The 19192-nt window shown below is 41.4% G+C and overlaps 1 protein-coding gene across 4 annotated transcripts in view; it reads left to right on the top strand.

Annotated features, from left to right (window-relative positions):
* Nucleotides 1–19192, top strand: part of cacna2d4 (calcium voltage-gated channel auxiliary subunit alpha2delta 4) — a 228961-nt gene that overhangs the window by 18704 nt on the left and 191065 nt on the right. For all 4 annotated transcript variants that reach the window (XR_010006905.1, XR_010006902.1, XR_010006904.1 and 1 more), the window contains exons 5-9: nucleotides 4896–5058; nucleotides 5509–5640; nucleotides 9285–9345; nucleotides 10690–10840; nucleotides 14353–14427. Coding sequence is in view for 1 of the 4 variants with exons in the window: in XM_008110464.3 (XP_008108671.1) it covers nucleotides 4896–5058; nucleotides 5509–5640; nucleotides 9285–9345; nucleotides 10690–10840; nucleotides 14353–14427 (582 nt within the window). In the remaining 3 variants the exon portion in view is untranslated. The remainder of the gene's footprint in view (nucleotides 1–4895; nucleotides 5059–5508; nucleotides 5641–9284; nucleotides 9346–10689; nucleotides 10841–14352; nucleotides 14428–19192) is intronic.

Below are 19192 nucleotides of genomic sequence, written 5' to 3'. Positions count from 1 at the left end.
GGAATTAAATGGTCTGATTCCTGGATGACACTTGGAAATAACAGCCTGCTTATGGATTTTAACAGAAAGTGTTATGTGAAGCCAAGTAATATTGATGTGACCCTTGGGATAAAAAACACTGCTGTACGTCAAGCTTATTTGAAAGTTTTGTCTGTACTATTGGCTCATTTACACCTTACCAATATAGTGCAAGTGATTAATTATGTATGTGTGAACCTTTCCCCAATATGATTTTGCTTCATTGTGGAATTATAGGAAGAAATGTCTATATAAGTTTTGTATTTGACTTGAAGGTCTTTCATTCATGGGGTTGCCAAAGTCAACATCTGGTTGATGGCATTTAACCACAAACCATAACATTTATCTCATCCATATGGAAGTGGCATTGGCTTTTCTCAGTAGCACATTGGAAACCTTCACAGTCCACTTCCTTATGATTGTGGAAATGGTTTTCTTGATAGAATACAGTAGCTGGCTTTCACAAAGGCAGGACTTTCAAGTAAAGAAAAATATTAAATTAAAGAAAAGGGATCTAAAAACAATTTTAGCAAAGATGGCCAAATTGCCATTTTTTTATTTATCTTTCTTGTAGTGCATGATTTATTATTAATAGACCTATATACATTATATTAAACTCAATTTCCAATTATAGGAAAAGAATGTAATTTAAAATAATATGACTTTTTTTCAAGTACTACTCTGACAATTCAAAGTACATCAGGCATTCTAGCTTGCAGTGACATATCCTAAAGTAGCGTGATTGAATCAGATTGTTTGTTTAATTTATGACCTCATCACCTGAAACATTTTCCTCATTGTAGGACACTTTATCTCCATTTCAAGGACGAAGAGGCACGTTGCCCATTACATGGTATTTGCCTACTTCCAGCAGTCATCCATTGCCCTTTTTCCTTGAAATTGAATTGAAGTGTGCTAAAAGGAGAAAACTCAAAACACAGTTGAGTAGTTGTGTTCTGAGCCCCTGGTGCATGATAGTACTGTCGCTAATGCCAAAAAACACATTTGATGGGATCTGACAGATTTGCCTGTGTTGATTCATTTCAGTGATGTGGAGGAATGGGTGTTTCTCACCACTTTGTTGTCATTGTATTTTTTTCTATAACAGTAATCTAGGCTCCATAGGAAGTGGTGGATTTCTCTGTTACACTCCATTATATGAAGTGCCCCTCCATGACCCTTCTGTTGTTTAAAGTGGTTTAAATACAGTGTGGATCCTATTGAAAAGAAGTGTTTTTAAAATGTGCTGATCTCCTCTAGAGGGAGACCACCAAATTGAAAGGAGTGTTAAAATTAGAGGGAAGGTTCCATTGAAAAAGTGTTAAAAGCGGAGTTTAAATTCTACTGATGTACTCAAGGGGAGGAAATCAAACAGAAGAGGGGAAGATCTCATTGAAAGGAATGATTTAAAACTATGACATGAGTGGAGACATTGCCTCCTCTGGTGTGTGGGGCTTTGGGGAGGGCAAGGGATCCCATTGAAAGAAGAATTTTAAAAATTGTGTCCAGTCTCCTTTAATGTAAGGGGCTTTGGGCAGGGCAATTTTATACCATGGAAAGAAGAGGTTTCAAAGTGTTGCCAGTCTCCTTCAATGTAAGAGGCTTTGGGCAAGGCAAGATATTTCTTGGCTTTTGTATAATGAAGATTTCCCTGATTAAAAAAAAGCAATAGAGAGAGAGGAGAAAGGAATTTCCTATTTGATGGTTCAAACGCAGGCAACAACGGGCGAAAACCTGAAGACAGAAATGTGTGAGGGGAAGACAGAACTTGAAACGGGATGCTTTGAGTGCCATCCATGGGAGAAAAGCGGGATAAAAGTAAATAAATAAATAAATAAATAACAACAGTACTATTTCTTTTGCTAAACAGACAGCCCCCAACGCTTCTCACGGTCCATGTGATGAGGTCCTTATACATTTATAACATGTTTGGATTGCCATAACTCACTCTACACAAGGCTGCCTCTTAAGACTGCTCGGAAACTTCATCTAGTCCAAAGAGCTGCAGCCAGGTTGCTCACTGGGAATTGAAGGCCAAAACATCTGGGGACTCACAGATTGAGGACCACAGAACTAAAAGAACCTATTGAGAGCTTTCCAGGGTCCTGATTACTGCTTGAGAAATCTGACTCCTTTAACTTAACCTGGTTTGGCATGGTTGTGTGAGCCTCAAAGGATAGCAATGATGAAGTTAACCATTTAACATTATTGTAATTATTTAACTAGCATTTTACCATATTTTATCAACTGGGTGGGAAAACCTCAACCATGTCTGCTGTCCCATCTCCTTGTATCAAGGCAAAATCTGAAAGACTAACTGGAAACTAGCGATCTATACAAATGCATACCCATAGGCATTGCACACATAAGGTGCATCTACACTATAGAATGAATGCAGTTTGGCACAATGGCTCAATGTTATGTGTTCATGGGATTTGTAGTTTGGTGAGGCACCAGTACTTTGGCAGAAAAGGCTGAAACCCTTGTAAAACTACAACATAGCATTGAGCCATGGCAGTTCAAGTGGTGTCAAACTGCATTCATTCTAGATGCATCCATAGTTGGGGCCTTTTATAGTTGGGTCCTTATTCAATAAAATTGATCTTAATAATTCAGCTCCAATGAAATTTGCTAAAATAAATTTCTTAAAGTATTTTGGAGAATAGAATTTTGTAATCCATTAAAGGCTTGGAATATTTTATAAAAAAGCAAACACAAATCAACATTACTGCAAAAATCCAGCAATAATGTTCAACCAGAGACCCTGAGAATAAGTGGAACTTTTGAAGCAGGGGATGCAAGCAAGATTTTTGGATGCTGGTTTAAATAAAATAGGATTCAGACCAAAGGCTGTTGAAAAAAAAGATGCATTCTAGTGTGGGCTGACATTTTGTTGTGAACTTTACTCTTTGCAATCAACTAGTGCGTTCATGATAAACGCAACAGAAAAGATTTGGAATTGTTTGATAGCAATAGGGTAATCCCTAACAATCTGAGGTCAGTCTGGTTACAGCTGTCAAGATAATGAACTGATGTATTAAATTGGATCCTCTGTGTTTGTTTGCTTTGATGCAGACCTTAGTTCACTGTTTCAATGTTTGAACCAAAGGCAAATGAAGAAGTTATTCAGTTAACTGCCAAGACCCAAAAAAATTTTTTTGGAAGGACTAAGCAGGATACTGATTCAAAGGCCAACTTAAAGAGGATCTACAAATATATATAATGAATCATTCACTCTAACTGTTCCTGTCCCTGATCTTCAAACTTTGACATTTAATGAACTTTTGCTATGATTTCTTGAATCTGCAGGCAGCCAGTGAGCAAAACTGCCAATTATCCAGGCATTCTGTGTTACCAAAGCTGTTTGAAGGATTGGAATTCAGCTATATGTTCAACAAATTCATCACTGTTAAATCCAGTAGAATATAATATGAGTCTGAGAATGTAGGTCACTGGAAAATATCCAGCATCTGCGTGGAATTTACAGCACAGGCAGGAGAAGCATAGCTTATTTCAAAAAAGAGAGGGTTCCTCTATATTTAAAGGGAGAGGGAATTTCATTTAGTGCAGGTTAGTTCACCTCTCAATGACTACGAAGTGCAGTTATAAAAAATCCAGCAGTAATGTTCAATCAAGACATTGAATGATATTGAATATTACCCTTCCCTTTTCTATAGTAAATAAATTAATAGTAGCCAATGATGGCTCCACCTTCCAAGAATCTTGCTCTTTGATTAGATTTGTTAAGGGCTGATGTAAATGTGTCTTAAGTGAACAGGTATTATCTGTATTTTTATTAGCTATGAATCAAAATTTTGTATAACCTGAGATACAGATTTTTTTTGTTTTAGTATTGTTAAAGATAATGGCCCTTTCCAGGGTTTATTTGGATTGAAATTAATGCATGGAAGTGTCTAACAAGGGATATGCTCCATGTCACTTCCATCTCTGTACCGTTTGCGTAGAGCCATATACATTATGTACATGCTCAAATATGGAAGTCCAAACTCTGAAAAGAGGAGGATACCAGCTCACACACATATAGGCACAAGCATGTAGATGTGATGTCAGACCTAAGAGAACAGACACTTAAGGCTCAAACCATGACACAAAACAGGGTGATTTGGGGAACAGTCTACAATAGTTTTTAATTACATGCTCAATTGAACTTTTGTTTAGGCTTCTTTGATGTGGGATGCTGGTATGTGAAATGATTTATAGTTTCCAAATCACAGCCTCCCTGAACCACTGCACTCTGGATAGCAAGTGTCCCAGAAGCAACACTGGTAGTCCAATCCATCAAAGAATCCTCATGTGTTTAACCACTTAGACTGAAAATCTGTATGTTCATGCCAAAGAATGAGCTTCACTGAATTCATTGGGGCTCAACTCTGAGTAACAATATAGTGCAGTGGCAGGTTGCAGTCTTAAATCTACTGGCAGGCCTTCTTACTCAATTTTAAACTATGAATTCTAACTTTATATTTTATTCATGTTTGTATTACGTATTTTAATATATGCATTTAATGTTTATGTGTTTTCTATGTGTGTTTTGACTATGTTGTACCCTGCCTCAAGCCACGAAGAGAAATGGATAACAAGTAAAATTGGTTGCTGTTGTTATTTTCCTGAGAATAAACTCCATTGAACCCCCCAGGCCATTACATTGCCAAACATTCTTTTTGTAGAGTTACCAAATTATTGTTAGCCACCTAACATGCTTGGTTTCAACTGGATTGAGAAGTTCTTCTGAAACTCTCAAATTAAAATAGTGTACATAAAGTTATATGTAAAATTTAAAGGTGGATCACATTAAGATGTCCCATATTCATGTTTTTCAATATTCTTTACTGATCAGTGTTTCTCTTCTTTGCCAGTTTGATTATTACAATGCCGTTCTCATTAACCAAAGGGATGAGAAGGGTGATTATGTGGAGCTTGGTGATGAATTCATTCTGGAACCAAATGAACACTTCAATAACCTGCTGGTGAACACAACGTTTAGTGATATACAGCTTCCTACAAATGTTTACAACAAAGGTACAACACTTCTGCTTCCTTTTGTTGATAAAATGACGACAAATCCATAGAAGAAAGAGAATATAGCTCGGTAACCTTAGGAATAGAAGAGCTGTATCTATTCATGCCTTTATTCTTGTTCAGTTTCTTCCTTGGATATGAGATTTTCAGGTGCCCTCCTCATAATGCATCTTCATTCAGGGAACAGGAACATGCTTTGTGCCTTTAGACTAAAGCAGAAATGTTTTGAGCTTCAGCTCCCACAAACCATAGTCAGGCAGAGTTATTAATCCGTGCAGTTTGCCCTTTAGATTCTAAGTATAATCACAAACACCTCCAGTTAAAGTATTTCAAATACCAGTTCAGGAAAAGATCTGAAAGCAGAGCCAGTGGAGAACCTTCACAACCTTTTATTCCTTCATAATTCATTTTTAAAACAAATTGTTGCATTATTCCCTTGTTTTGGCACAGATCCTGCTATTTTGAATGGGGTATATATGTCTGAGGCATTGAACCCTATTTTTGTGGACAATTTTGAAAGAGATCCAACCCTCACGTGGCAATACTTTGGCAGCTCTACGGGATTCTTCAGGCTTTATCCAGGTACAAGATGTCATGCATGATTTTTTTTCTCAGAAATCTGGGTTTTTTAAATGTTGACAAAAGGACTACCCAATGCTAGAATCGGTTTTGAGATTCTGTAGTAGAGATATGCAGTGTAAAAGAACCAGTTAGTGTTGCCGAAGGCTTTCATGGCCAGAATCACAGGGTTGTTGTGCATTTTCCAGGCTGTATGGCCATGTTCCAGAAGCATTCTCTCCTGACATTTCGCCCACATCTATGGCAGGAATCCTCAGGTGTGAAGTATATTTCACACCGCACACCTCTGAGGATGCCTGCCATAGATGTGGGCAAAACGTCAGGAGAGAATGCTTCTGGAACATGGCCATACAGCCCGGAAAACACATAACAACCCTGAACCAGTTAGTGGTTACACCTTTGAAGCTATAATGCCCTATGAGTACTGACTTGGCAGTGCTTAGTAAACATGGATATAAGCATACTTATGACATGAAAATCCTGTTGATTTCAATGAAAGAAGTGGATGGATGCCCAAGAATGCCTTTCTGAAATCAATATCATTTAGAAGATCTTCACTTTGCCCTCTTTGTGCCTGCTTTCTGTCAGTCAAATGTAGAGTAGTTAGTGTTGCTGTTGTTATTTGCTATCAAGTTGGTTTCGGTTAACGGTGAATCTGTGAATGATGGAGATCCATGAGTCCCATTCATTATCATTATTTCATCTTTATTATACATCATTGTCATAGCAACTACAAAAAAAGTTATGTAATGGAATTACATTTATCCTTATTAGAGAAGAAAGTCAGCTCTCTACATTCTTGGAAGTTAGGAGGACAGGACCCTTGCAAAAGTGGGAAAAAAATGTGAATGTCCCTTGGCCCTCCCAAACTCCCATCTATGGGGAGCATGCCAACTGCTCAGTTATAGCATTTCTGCTTATCCCTTTGCAAGGCAGAAGCAGGCGGCTGGCATACTCACCAGACATGGGGAAGCATGAAAAATCAGTGGATAGGGTTTGTTATCCTTAGACCTGTCACTCTGCAGGGATGGGTCCTGCCACAACCACAGTCTACCCCCTCTCTCCAGGTGTCCTTATTTCTCCTGTTGCCCCAGTATAGTTTTGCATTACCTGTGATGGAGGCAGCCCATATTCCCTCTTTGGAAGGAATGCCACAGGAGCAAGAGAAGTGAACGTGAATTGTCATTATAATAATACATTAATCTTTATTTGTATTCCGCTTTTCTCCCTAAACGGGACCCAAAGTGGCTCACAACAGTATGTAAAAGACAATACAATACAATATACATAATTGCATATATAAAACAATAGCCTATAAAAACAAAATTACAATAAGAAATGAATAAACATATTTAAAACATTTACCGTATCTAATGTTGATGGCAAACATGAAAATAATCATATCTGTGATAGTTAGACACATGAATATAGAGGGCTTTTGATACATGGTACATTTTTAAGTGTAACTCCAACCATACACACATATGCACACACATATATAGCTTTGGATAGCATAGGGTAGGGTGAACATCCCTGTGGTGTTTGTTTTGCTATCTGTGTCCTTGTTCAGAAGATTTGACCTCACTTTCTGTCCCTGTGATAACTGGATTATGAAAAATTTGGCTTGTGGAAACAAGGATTGGTGATAAAGCTTCAGTGGAGACACCTTTTCCCCCATGATAACTCTTCCAAGAGCGGATTTCCCTCCCAAGGGGTAGATTTCTCTTACTTTCTTTGTTTCAACCCCATTCTTATCTATGAGTCATTTGTAAGTCAGATGTCTGAAACTCTGAGACTGCCTGTATAGCTATGCACATACAACTGAAAGTCCGGATACCACACCGTAAACATAGCCATGGGATTAAGGTAGCTGTAGCCCAACAGACTGCGTGGCCACCAGGTTGGGAATGTCTGTTCAAATACATTTCTTTCTCTGTGTTATCTTTACTCCTAGTGGAATTAATGTGCGTATAGGGAAGTCGCAAAACATTTATTTGCTTTTTGAATATATTGCTATAAAAACCCAAAATAATTACTCCTACTCTTTGGACAATTAATTGTGACTTTAATGTTTTCTGATTTTTGTTCTGCTCTAAGGCATAGAGGAATTGCAGTTATGCAACCCATGCCAAGAGAGGGCTGTGTATTTATCTAATTAATACATTTTATCTGTTCTGTATAATATTGAGGACATCTCACAATACATTAAGAGCAGTCAAAATGAAAGAATGTCAAAAGTCATACAATCACAATCAGAACAGCCAATAAAATATTCAGTGGAATTAAAAAGATGGACACATGCTAACTGTCAAGAGCCTGTATGACCCTGCTCTAATGCAGAGAAGAAAAGTCTGTTAGCTTTCCCCAGGAAATGCATTGCCAGATTTAGATGTCTCCGTGTCAAATACTCTGTCTGTCATGCTTAGCTTGACTACTGATAAGCCTTCTTCTATGAATCAATGTCCTGTGGAAGGTGATGGGCAGAGCCAGAGCTGATAGCAGATCTCTCCATTAGGGATACCTCATATCTCCTAGATTGGGATGATGATTGATACTAAAGTACATGGTTTGCATGGAGAGGCCCCAGGTTTAGCCTATTATCTCGAAAAAGAAACAGGTTACAAGGTAATCTTGCAACACACAATAGCTAACTAGATGACTCCACTAGTTTAAGATAGTTATAACATAGTAAGTAGGACAGGAGCCTGTGGTGGCGCAATGGGTAAAACCCTTGTGCCGGCAGGACTGCTGTCCGACAGGTCGGCGGTTCAAATCTGGGGAGAGTGGGTGAGCTCCCTCTGTCAGCTCCAGCTTACAGGCAGGGGCATGAGAGAAGCCTCCCACAAGGATGGTAAAACATCAAACATCTGAGCGTACCCGGGCAAGGACCTTGCAGACAGCCAATTCTCTCACACCAGAAGCGACTTGCAGTTTCTCAAGTCGCTCCTGACACGAAAAAAGTAGGTAGGACAAGACAACTTTTTGTGCTGATATGTCCTTACATCAGGCGTGAGAAATGGAGAATCTGTGGTCTATAAGATGGTTTTGGACTGCAAATGCTTTTTGTTAGGCTGGATAGGATAAAAGTTAGAGGCAACAACAAAAGATCTGTTGTGCGGGGCATGCAAATAGCCTACAATTATAAGATTGATTATAGCTTCATTCAGCTGCCATCAAATTTTACTCTCAAGATGGGCTTCCTCTATAAGATCCTCTTTCCTTATTAAATTTTAGATACATGTGCTTGCATTCATTCTCTGTCATCCTCACATTTTCTTTTGCCAAATTCAGGCTGTTCTTTCAAGTCAGTTTGTAAGTCATTTGGATACAAGCATCTGTTTCTTGTGCATATATAATTCCTTAAAGCACCATACTAGTATAGAGGCAGGGGGATCTCAGGATACTGAATGACAATGTGCTATAAAAAGGCAAATTCCTCCTCAGGAATTGCTTTTAAAATTAGCATCATTCATAGAATACTATGGACATTTACATTTGCTCCATCTCAAGAGGACATAAAAATCATGATATTATAATGCTGTGAAGGGTTATTACTAAGAATCCATATTCCTGGCTTAAAATGGGCAGTGTATTATTTCCTTTGTGTACCATATCCACAGCAAACTTATTTTTTCATGTTTCTTCAGGAATAAAATGGACACCAGATGACAATGGGGTTCTTTCTTTTGACTGCAGGAATCGAGGCTGGTGAGAGATTTAGAAAAGATTTCATGTTTCTCTCATGTTTAAGTGATGGTATTTCTGCATCTTAAAAATATTGATGAAATCTTATCCTGTGGATGTTTAGTTTAACTGTTGTCTTCTCTACATCCTTTAATATAATTTCAAGAATTAGGTGTGCAAGTATGCAAATTTTGACATTGATATATTCCATAGTATATTTAGTGCTCTTCATTTCTCCTTCTTTCAACATGCAGAGTTTAAGTGCTTAGTTCGCTAAAGTCAACAACATGCATTAAGATATATTTTTCTACTTTTCACTTATGAATCATGACCTAAATATTGTCAAAGTACTCTGTATTCTATTTTATCCTTTCCTCCTTCATGTCATCATAGTCTTCCTAGAGTCTAAAGGGAATGTTAAAATTGTTTCCTATTTCTTCATGTCCACACGGATGCACACATACTAACACATAACAAGCAAAAATTGCTCTTCTACAGCTATAGGCAATTGGCCTAATCTGGATTTCACTACAGGCCTTATTGCACCTTTTCTGTGTGACTCTCCTTACAGCCACCTACCTTTGATTTTTGTAAGAATTGGAGCCAACTAGAGTTTCAAGAGCAGACCTAAGATTACATGGGGAGGTATTCTCAGAAGGCCTGCGATGTCTAACAGGAAGGAGCCAAGCTGCTGATCTTTCCATATAGGAATATGTAATGTAAACAGACGTGAATGATGAAGGCATTTAAAGTCATTTTCAAATTATTGGTTTGTTTTGATGGAACATTATTTCTTAAAAATAGACTTTATCTTTTAGTTACCCAGATTTCATAATTTTTTTTCTTATGTTTGCTAAGTTCTGCAGCACTCCAAAGGAGCAGCGAAATTCTAATAACACTCCAATCCTATATCTATGTGCTTAGAAGTACATCTCATTGATTTCAATGGAACTATCTAGAGCAGTGGTTCTCAACCTTTGGGCCTCCAGGTGTTTGGACTTCAACTCCCAGAAATCTCAGCTAGCTTACCAGCAATTGTGGGAGCGGAAGTCCAAAATACCTGGAGGCCCAAAGGTTGGGAACCACTGCTCTAAGGTATGGATATAGGATTGCATCCTGTATGAGTAGTAGATGCATCCTAGAATCATCAAGTGAAATATGAAAGGACCAAATTACTTTTGATTTATACCTTCTTTTGGTCAACCGAAGAATGGTAGAATCTACCATGGTTGAATCTACCATACTTAACTTATTCATCTCTTCTCCGTATCAGTGTAATGTATTCCATGATATCCCTGAAATCTTCTTGTTTGCCTTGCTTGCACATCTACTTTATATTGATTGCTTCCCTTTCCTGTTCCTGTCAAGGTATATCCAGGCAGCCACATCGCCCAAAGATATTGTAATTGTGGTGGATATCAGTGGGAGCATGAAGGGACTGCTTCTGACCATTGCCAAGCACACCATTGTCACTATTTTGGACACACTGGGAGAAAATGACTTTGTGAACATAATTGCTGTAAGTGTTTAAACATCATCTTTGTGAATTAGACCCTTTTAATTTTTGTTTTCACAATTTTGTGAAAAGAGCTTTCTACCCAGAAAACACAAGTTTCTTAGCCGAAACCCTTGGAGTCCCGGTGGCGTAGTGACTTGAAGGTTGGGTTGCTGACCTGAAGGCTTCCAGGTTCAAATCCAACCTGGGGAGAGCGTGGATGAGCTCCCTCTATCAGCTCCAGCTCCATGTTGGGACATGAAAGAAGCCTCCCACAAGGATGATTAAAATATCAAAACATCCGGGCATCCCCTGGGCAACGTCCTTGCAGATGGCCAATTCTCTCACTCCAGAAGCGACTTGCAGTTTCTCAAGTCGCTCCTGACATGAAGAAGAAGAAAAAAACAGAAACCCTTCCCTTGGTTTGTGCTTGTTTCAGGAAGAAATTGTTTTGGAATACAGACCCCAAGGCACCTCAGTTTTTGGCTGTCTATACCAGAAACTGATGCCAGTTGCTAAATTTAGTTCGTTGCTATTTGATTAAGACTTTGAACAGGCTTGGACAAACCTTTTACTCTCAAGAGCAATTTTCATGGGATTAAAATACAAAAGAATCCTCACATCCTCAGCCTTCAGGAATACAAATAATAATGAACAAAGCAGCTAGTTTGAACTCCCTGTCATTCAGGAGGCAGGAAAGAGACACCAGGGATGGGAGATAAAGAGGCCAAAGATTCACTTTCTAAAGATCTGGCATGCCGATCAATTCTTCTTTGCCCTTGGACTTTAGAAGAGACCACAAGGGCCACTTAGTCCAACCCCAGCCATGTAAGAGTACACAATCAAAGCACTCCCAACAGGTAGCCATCTGGTCTCTGTTTAAAAACCCCACAGAAGGACACTCCACCATATTTGGAGGCAATGAATTTTAGCTTCTGAGCAATTTGTTTTGTCTTTTTACACAATAAAGCTCTAGACCAGAGCTTTCCAAACTGTGTGTCATGACACACAGTGTGTCTGCTACAGTATGTAGGTTTGTCACATGAGTGTAATCAGAAACCTCTGAGTCTATGTGAAATAAACAACAAATCATATAGTTTAAAAAATAAATGAAAGATTTTCATAAGATACGTTGCATTCTTATACATTTCATTATTATAATTTAAGTATGTGTCCATATATTTTATAAGAGGTTGTTTTAACTTTGGTTTGCTAGTATCACTGAATTACTGTGTCATGAAATGATGTACGTATAAAAAGTATATAACCAACATGAAATGTTTGAAAGTTTCTGTGTCAAAATATTGGCTGCAATGTGTTGATGTGTTGTGCGAACATGAGAAACCCCTGAATCTCTGTGAAATAAGCAATATCAAAGGCCTTCACAAGAGATGATGTGTCCCTGTACGTTTCATTGTTACAATTTATGTACAGTATGTGTCCATATCTCATATAAGGGGGTTTAAATACTGTGTCACAAAATAATGCATGTCTAAAAAAATATTTCACCCACATGAAATGTTTGGAAAGCTCTGCTCTACACATTGAGTATGCACTTTCTCTGTCAACCTCTTTCACTTACAAGCACATATATATAATGTTGTTGCATGCCTTCAAGTCATGTCTGACCTATGGTGACCCTAGAGCGAACCTATCACAGGGGTTTCTTAGTAAGATTTGTTCAGAGCGGGTTTGGACTTTGCTTTTCTCTGAGGCTGAAAGAGGTTGATTTGCCCAAGGTCACCCAGTGGATTCCTGTAGTTCAGTGGAAAATCAAATCCTGGTCCCCAGGGTAATAGCACAATGCTCAAAGCACTACACCATGCTGGCTCTATAAACACAGATGTATTTATATTTTGATAGATAGACAGTAACTTTCTCCTGTTCTCCAGGGCCACTGTACAGTATTCATTTCCTTGCTCATCTGTGGTCCAGCAATCATCAAGATCATTTCCTGGCCTTTCCTTCCTCGCTGTCTAGCATGGGGCTCTCTTTCATTTCTGTGTTTCTTGATGATAGTAGGCAGTTTAGCATGCATTTTAATCCTTTGGCTAGTCAAGCTCTTATGGATGATCAAGGCTGGAACGACCTTGCATTTCCTGCTCCAAGCTAAATAGGAACTCTGCTGCTATTGAAGTGGTTTCTGACACTGGCAGAACTCCTATTCAACCCCTTGTAAATGCAGGTGTAGTAGCAGTTAATCCCAAGTGAATTAGCTGCCCCATGGCAGCAGATCTACCAGCTGTGCTTCTCTTCTTCTACACTTTCCTGACCCCACGTCAGAAAAAGCATAAGCAGTGTTTCAAGCTTCTGTCCTCAAGTAAATCAGCTTTTCAAAATTATCCTCATTTGCTATATAAGTAGCTTGCTTTGAGACAAAGCTGTCTGCAGAAAATTATCCTAATGTGTCCCAACCCACAGAATTGGCTTGTTTTCTCTTTGGTTTAGGTTTGCTGCTACTACTTTCTGTAAATTGTTCAGATTTTAAGAGCTTTCGCCACAATAACATCATTCTTATTGTAACCTACTTCTGATAATATTAAAGATCTGCATATAATTTTTTGTAATTGGATATGTAGAACACTGTTCATATATTTTCTCTGTTCTGTGTTGCTTTTGAAAGGAAACAAAATCCCACAGCAAATCCTACATCAACATCAAGTGAGGCTCCCTTTCTCGGCAGTTCTTACAATTTGTATCAGCTTAAGGAAAGCAAGGGGACAACATCCAGTAATTCCCAGCATCTATAGATTCAGTGGGGAAAAATAATAATTGTGGGACTGGAAGAGTATCTTTAACTGTGAGAGAGGACTAATTGGAAATGATGGGACTGGAGGACATCATTATTCTGTGGTCACAATGTTTCTCATAGTGATAGTTTATCCAGAATAATTATGTGTTATTTTAGAAGGTGCAAAGGTTCTACAAGCAACTTACAAAATTGTATCATAATATGAACATATTCAAACCTAAGTCAAGTAACAAGATGTTCATTCAGAACCAAATTATCCTGTTCTCAGTGCCTCAGGTTGTTCCCCACATTATCCAAAGTTTTCCTAACTCTCTCAATTTCTGAATACATTTTGCACCAATAATGGTAATAGCCACCACAACTGAGGGGGAGAATATTTTGTAAGAGGCAAACTAGACTGCTAGTTCATCCTGGGAATGGTATGGAGAGCAACACAGTCACAATTCTTTTTTTTAAACAGTGAAATTTATGTGAGGAGTTGGAGAAAGAAAGAGAAGAGTAGCAGCCAGGGATCTTAAATCACATTTTGTTGCCATTGCATACTCTTGCATTTTTTCTGAGAAAAAAACCTGTTAACTATTCATCCACTTCTAGATTTATTTTGAAAAAGCAGAGATGCACTTTGTAGAAGCCTACATTGTAAAATATGTACTTTGCTGTAAAAGCTATGAGAATAGTGTGCAGCTGTAGGGGCTATTCTTTATTCATGACACTATCTGCTAATGCTTTCGTAACTTTAAAGAAATCCTAATATTGAGTGTGTTTTTTCTTTTTGTCTTTACAGTACAATGATTATGTTCATTATGTTGAATCCTGTTTTAAGGGAATTCTGGTTCAAGCTGACAGAGATAACAGAGAGGTAAGTACTAGTGCTAGATTAAGGAAAGTTTTTAATTGCAGCCTAGAGATGCATAAGTAAATCAATGTGTAAGCCAAGAAAAAAGAGAAAGATAATAATAAAAAAATAATAAAACTTTATTTATACCCCGCCACCATCTCCCCAATGGGGACTCGGGGCGGCTAACATGGGGCCATGCCCAGAGCAATACAACATAATAAAATATAAAAACAACATATCATAACACCATTTAAAATACAATAAATAATAATAAACAGAACATCAAGAAATCAAAAAGAAAAAAACAATAAATCAAGGGCAGGCCGCTTGAGCACAAAGATAAAACCCGGAGTGAGAGGGACAGAGAAGTACTCCACTATGGGCAGGGACATTTGGAAGGGGTAATCTAGAGGATAGATGTTCGGAGGGGAGTAATACGGAGATATATGGCAGAAATTACTCACCGAAAGCACAACGGAAGAGCCATGTTTTCAATTCTCTCCTAAAAGCTAACAGAGTGGGAGCTTGCCTTATTTCAGTAGGTAGTGAGTTCCACAGTCGGGGGGCCACAGCAGAGAAGGCCCTCTCCCTTGTACTTACAAGGCGAGCCTGGGATATAGGCAATGGTGATAACAGGGCCTCCCCGGATGATCGCAAGGAACGGGCAGGTTTATGGAAGGAGATACGGTCACGGAGGTAGGTGGGTCCCAAACCGTTCAGGGCTTTATAGATGATGGTCTGCACCTTGAATTGGGACCGGAAGATGAACGGCAGCCAGTGGAGCTCCTTAAACAAGGGAGTGGATCTCTCCCTGTAATTTGCCCCCATTATTAATCTGGCTGCCGAGCGTTGGACCAGTTGTAATTTCCGGGCCGTCTTCAAGGGAAGCCCCACGTAGAGTGCATTACAGTAGTCCAGTCTGGAGGTAACTAGGGCATGGACCACCGTGGTCAAATCAGACTTCACGAGGTATGGTCGCAGTTGGCGCACAAGTTTGAGTTGTGCAAAAGCCCTCCCGGCCACCGCCGACACCTGAGCCTCAAGCGTCAACGCTGAATCCAGGAGGACCCCCAAACTGCGGACCTGTGATTTCAGGGGGAGTGCAACCCCGTCCAGCACAGGTTGCCACCCAATACCCCGATCCGACGCACGATTGACCAGGAGGGCCTCTGTCTTGTCAGGATTGATCCTCAGCTTGTTCCTCCTCATCCAGTCCGCCACAGCGGCCAGGCACTGGTTCAGCACCCGAGGGGCTTCCTTGGAGTCAGGTGGAAAGGAATAGTGGATTTGCGTGTCATCTGCGTAGAGATGGCAACGCCCTCCAAAACTCCGGATGACCTCTCCCAGCGGTTTCATGTAGATGTTAAATAGCATGGGGGATAAAATAGACCCCTGCGGAACCCCACAGGTCAATGGCCAGGGGTCCGAGCAGGTGTCCCCCAGCTTCACCATCTGGGAACGACCCTCCAGGAAGGACTGGAGCCACAGCAGAACCGTGCCCCCGAGCCCCATCCCGGAGAGCCTCCCCAGAAGGATACCATGGTCGATGGTATCGAAAGCCGCTGAGATATCCAGGAGAACCAGCAGGGTCACACTCCCCCTGTCCAGCTCCCTGCGGAGGTCATCCACCAAGGCGACCAAAGCCGTCTCGGTACTGTGCCCAGGCCTGAAGCCAGACTGCGAGCGGTCCAGAAAATCAGTGTCATCGAGGAACTCCTGGAGCTGCGTGGCAACCACCCGCTCCAGAACCTTGCCCAAAAATGGAAGGTTGGAGATTGGTCTGTAATTGTCACAAACCAATGGGTCTAGCGAGGTCTTTTTTAGTAACGGTTTTACCACCGCTTGCTTAAAACAGGATGGAAATGACCCCTGACCCAAGGAGGCATTTATTATGGCCACAAACCACTCCAACAGCCCATCTTTGGCCAGTTTAACCAACCAAGAGGGACAAGGATCCAGAGCACAAGTGGTCGCCCTCACAGACCCAAGAATCCCCTCCACGTCATCAGGAAGAACAAGCCGGAAAGAATCCCATAAGATGGAACCGACAGGTGCCTCGGTTACCTCCGCTGAAACCACAGTCAAGCTGGAGTCCAACTCATGACGTATCTGAGCAACTTTGCCTGCGAAATGGTGTGCGAAATCGCTACACCGAGTCGCCAAGTCATCGGGAAGCTCCTGGGCCTCAGGAGGCCGCAGGAGCTCTCCAACAACTCGGAACAACTCCGATGGCCTATTGGCTGCAGACGCTATGTGGGCAGTCGTGAAAGCTTTCCTGGCTGCTCGCAGAGCCACGGAGTAAGCCTTAATAGCGGCTTTAGCCCGTGCTTGGTCGGACACATCCTGAGATTTTCTCCAGATGCACTCTAGTCCCCTCCTCGTACGCTTCATCACGGCCAGCTCCTCAGTGAACCAAGGGGTTGACGTGACTCTACGCAGCGAGAGGGGGCGTTCGGGAGCGATCGTGTCAAGTGCCCTAGTCAGCTCACTATTATAGCGATCAGCCAGGACATCGACAGGATCGCCAGTCTCCAGAACAGGAAGATCCCCAAGAGACCTCAGGAGTCCATCTGGATCCATCAGCCTCCTGGGGCGGACCATCTTAATGGGTCCACCACCCCTGCGAGGGTTAGAAGACACGGGTCTGTCCTGAAGACTACCACACCTATTCCTCTCCAGGGTCGCAATAACTCTGTTGCGCTTCTCCCTGGGTTGTTGGTGACCGTTCTTCCTTCTCCCCCACACCACCTCAATGGGGCCCCACCCGTGAGAACCCTCTTCCTCCTGAGGGATTGGCTTGTTGAGATTGCCATTTGAAGGGGATAGTCAGCTATCCTGGGATGAAAGGCCTCCAAGTGTATTTGATTGTTTAAAAGAGAGGCTTATCTCCGCTGGTATGAGAGAGGAGGAGTCATCTAATATGATAACATCATCTAATGAGGGAGGGGGACTAGGCACAGCTAATGACTGATGACAGGGCTGGGGGGTAGAACAGACATGGCTTGAAATTAGAGACTCTTGTATTTCACGAGACAGCCCAATGTCTAGGGGGCGGATCACTGGGTCTACTAATACCCTCTTAAGAATGATACCCCATTGTTGGAGTTTAGGCCCGTACAAAAACAGTTCTTCCAGTAACATTCTATCCTCCAGTCCAATGAGAAGACATAAGGAGCGGTTCCAAGATTGATAGTCTCTGCGAAGCCAGTCAATGGTCTTGATCTTCACTTCCGACCGGCTCAAGGAAAGAATTTGAGAGAGAGATATCTGGACAGCTCGCTTTGATGACCATCTGCCTCTATTTAGCATAGAGTCTGAGACTTCCACTGCCACCTTGTTGGTTCGCAACAGATTGCAGGAAGTATCTCGAGATTGTCCAAACAGTTCTGGGGACAGTGTGTTGTTTGTCCTTTGGGAGACTCTATTAATTTCCTTCCCGGCCACCCTCCCCTGACCCTCTTTCCCAGATACTAGCCCATCCCCATCCTTGGCCACTTCCAAATCTGATCTATTAACTACTTTCTGCTCCTCTAGCTTTATTTTTCCATGGTCTTCCAGAGCGTTTAGTTCCTCATTGATGTTAGTGGAACTGGTTGGTACAGTTGTTATAATGTCTATAGGAGAAGGGTTTGTCGCAATCAGGGAAATTCCCTTGAAAAGATGATCAATTTTCTTGTTCAGTGTTTCCAGTTGATACAAAACAGTGCTGAACGATTTTCCCAACAAATCACATAGGTGAAGAAGTTCATTTTTCTTCGGAAATTCCTGCCAACTCATTCCTAATACTTCCTCAAAAACCTTCCTATAGTAACCACTCTAATCTTTCAAAATTAACACACCGTTCCTACTGACTCTTTCCACTCAGATGTATATCAACCAACATGCGCACACCATCATTCACATTCTAATACCAACAATATACCAGACAATTAACTTCATGGAACTCACGAATCCTATGTGATCACTTCCTATGTTTAAGTACCAAATACACAAATCCACTTCCTATCAACAATCAAATCTGTCTTCCTGCATCAAGATAAAATTTTCTCACTCCTATCTAAATACACACACATACACACTCAGAAAGGGGAGGGGAGAAGAAAGAAAAAAAATAAAAATAAAAATAAAATAAAATAAAATAAAATAAAATGGAATAAAATAGATGGCGGCTTCAGCACTGAAGATCCTGACAACGCCGCTTCATACAATCCACCCTGTTCAGTAGAGCCGATGAAGAGGGCCCAGCTGTCTCTCTTTGAGAACTGAAGGAGAGGGTTGGGAGAACCGCCCGGTCCGGCGCGGCCCCCAAAGCTCAACTCTTACCACGAAGAAAGCTGGGAAGGAGGCCGGGAGGCAGCACAACAAGGCAGCGGCAGAAGCAGAAGGAACACAGGCCGGCGGGAACAACTCAGAGGGCCATCCAAACGACGCAAACCACCGCAGGCCCAAATGTCTTCTCTCCACCCAAGCCGCTGGTAAGGCTCAAGGAAGCTGCCCGGATCGGCGCAGCTTCCAGGGGCTTGCGGTAACTTTAAAGGCCCAGGGAGGAGGTTGGAGACAGGGGGAGAGGAGGCCGCCCGGTCCGGCGCGGCCTAGATCTTGTTGTGGGGGCCTACCAGGGGTTGCAGGAGGGCCGGTAGGGAGTCGAGAGAGGCCACCCGGTTTGGCGCGGCCTCCACCGTCGAGGGAAAGCTGAGGACGGAGCTAAGGGTGGTCGCCCGGTTCGGCGCGGCCACCCAAAGACAGAGGTGGGGGTCGAGGGCCGCCCGGTTCGGCGCGGCCTCCG

This window comes from Anolis carolinensis, chromosome 5, assembly GCF_035594765.1.
Source record: "Anolis carolinensis isolate JA03-04 chromosome 5, rAnoCar3.1.pri, whole genome shotgun sequence".
In the NCBI taxonomy this organism is placed as follows: Eukaryota; Metazoa; Chordata; class Lepidosauria; order Squamata; family Dactyloidae; genus Anolis; species Anolis carolinensis.
This window is presented reverse-complemented; position numbering and strand designations above follow the sequence as displayed.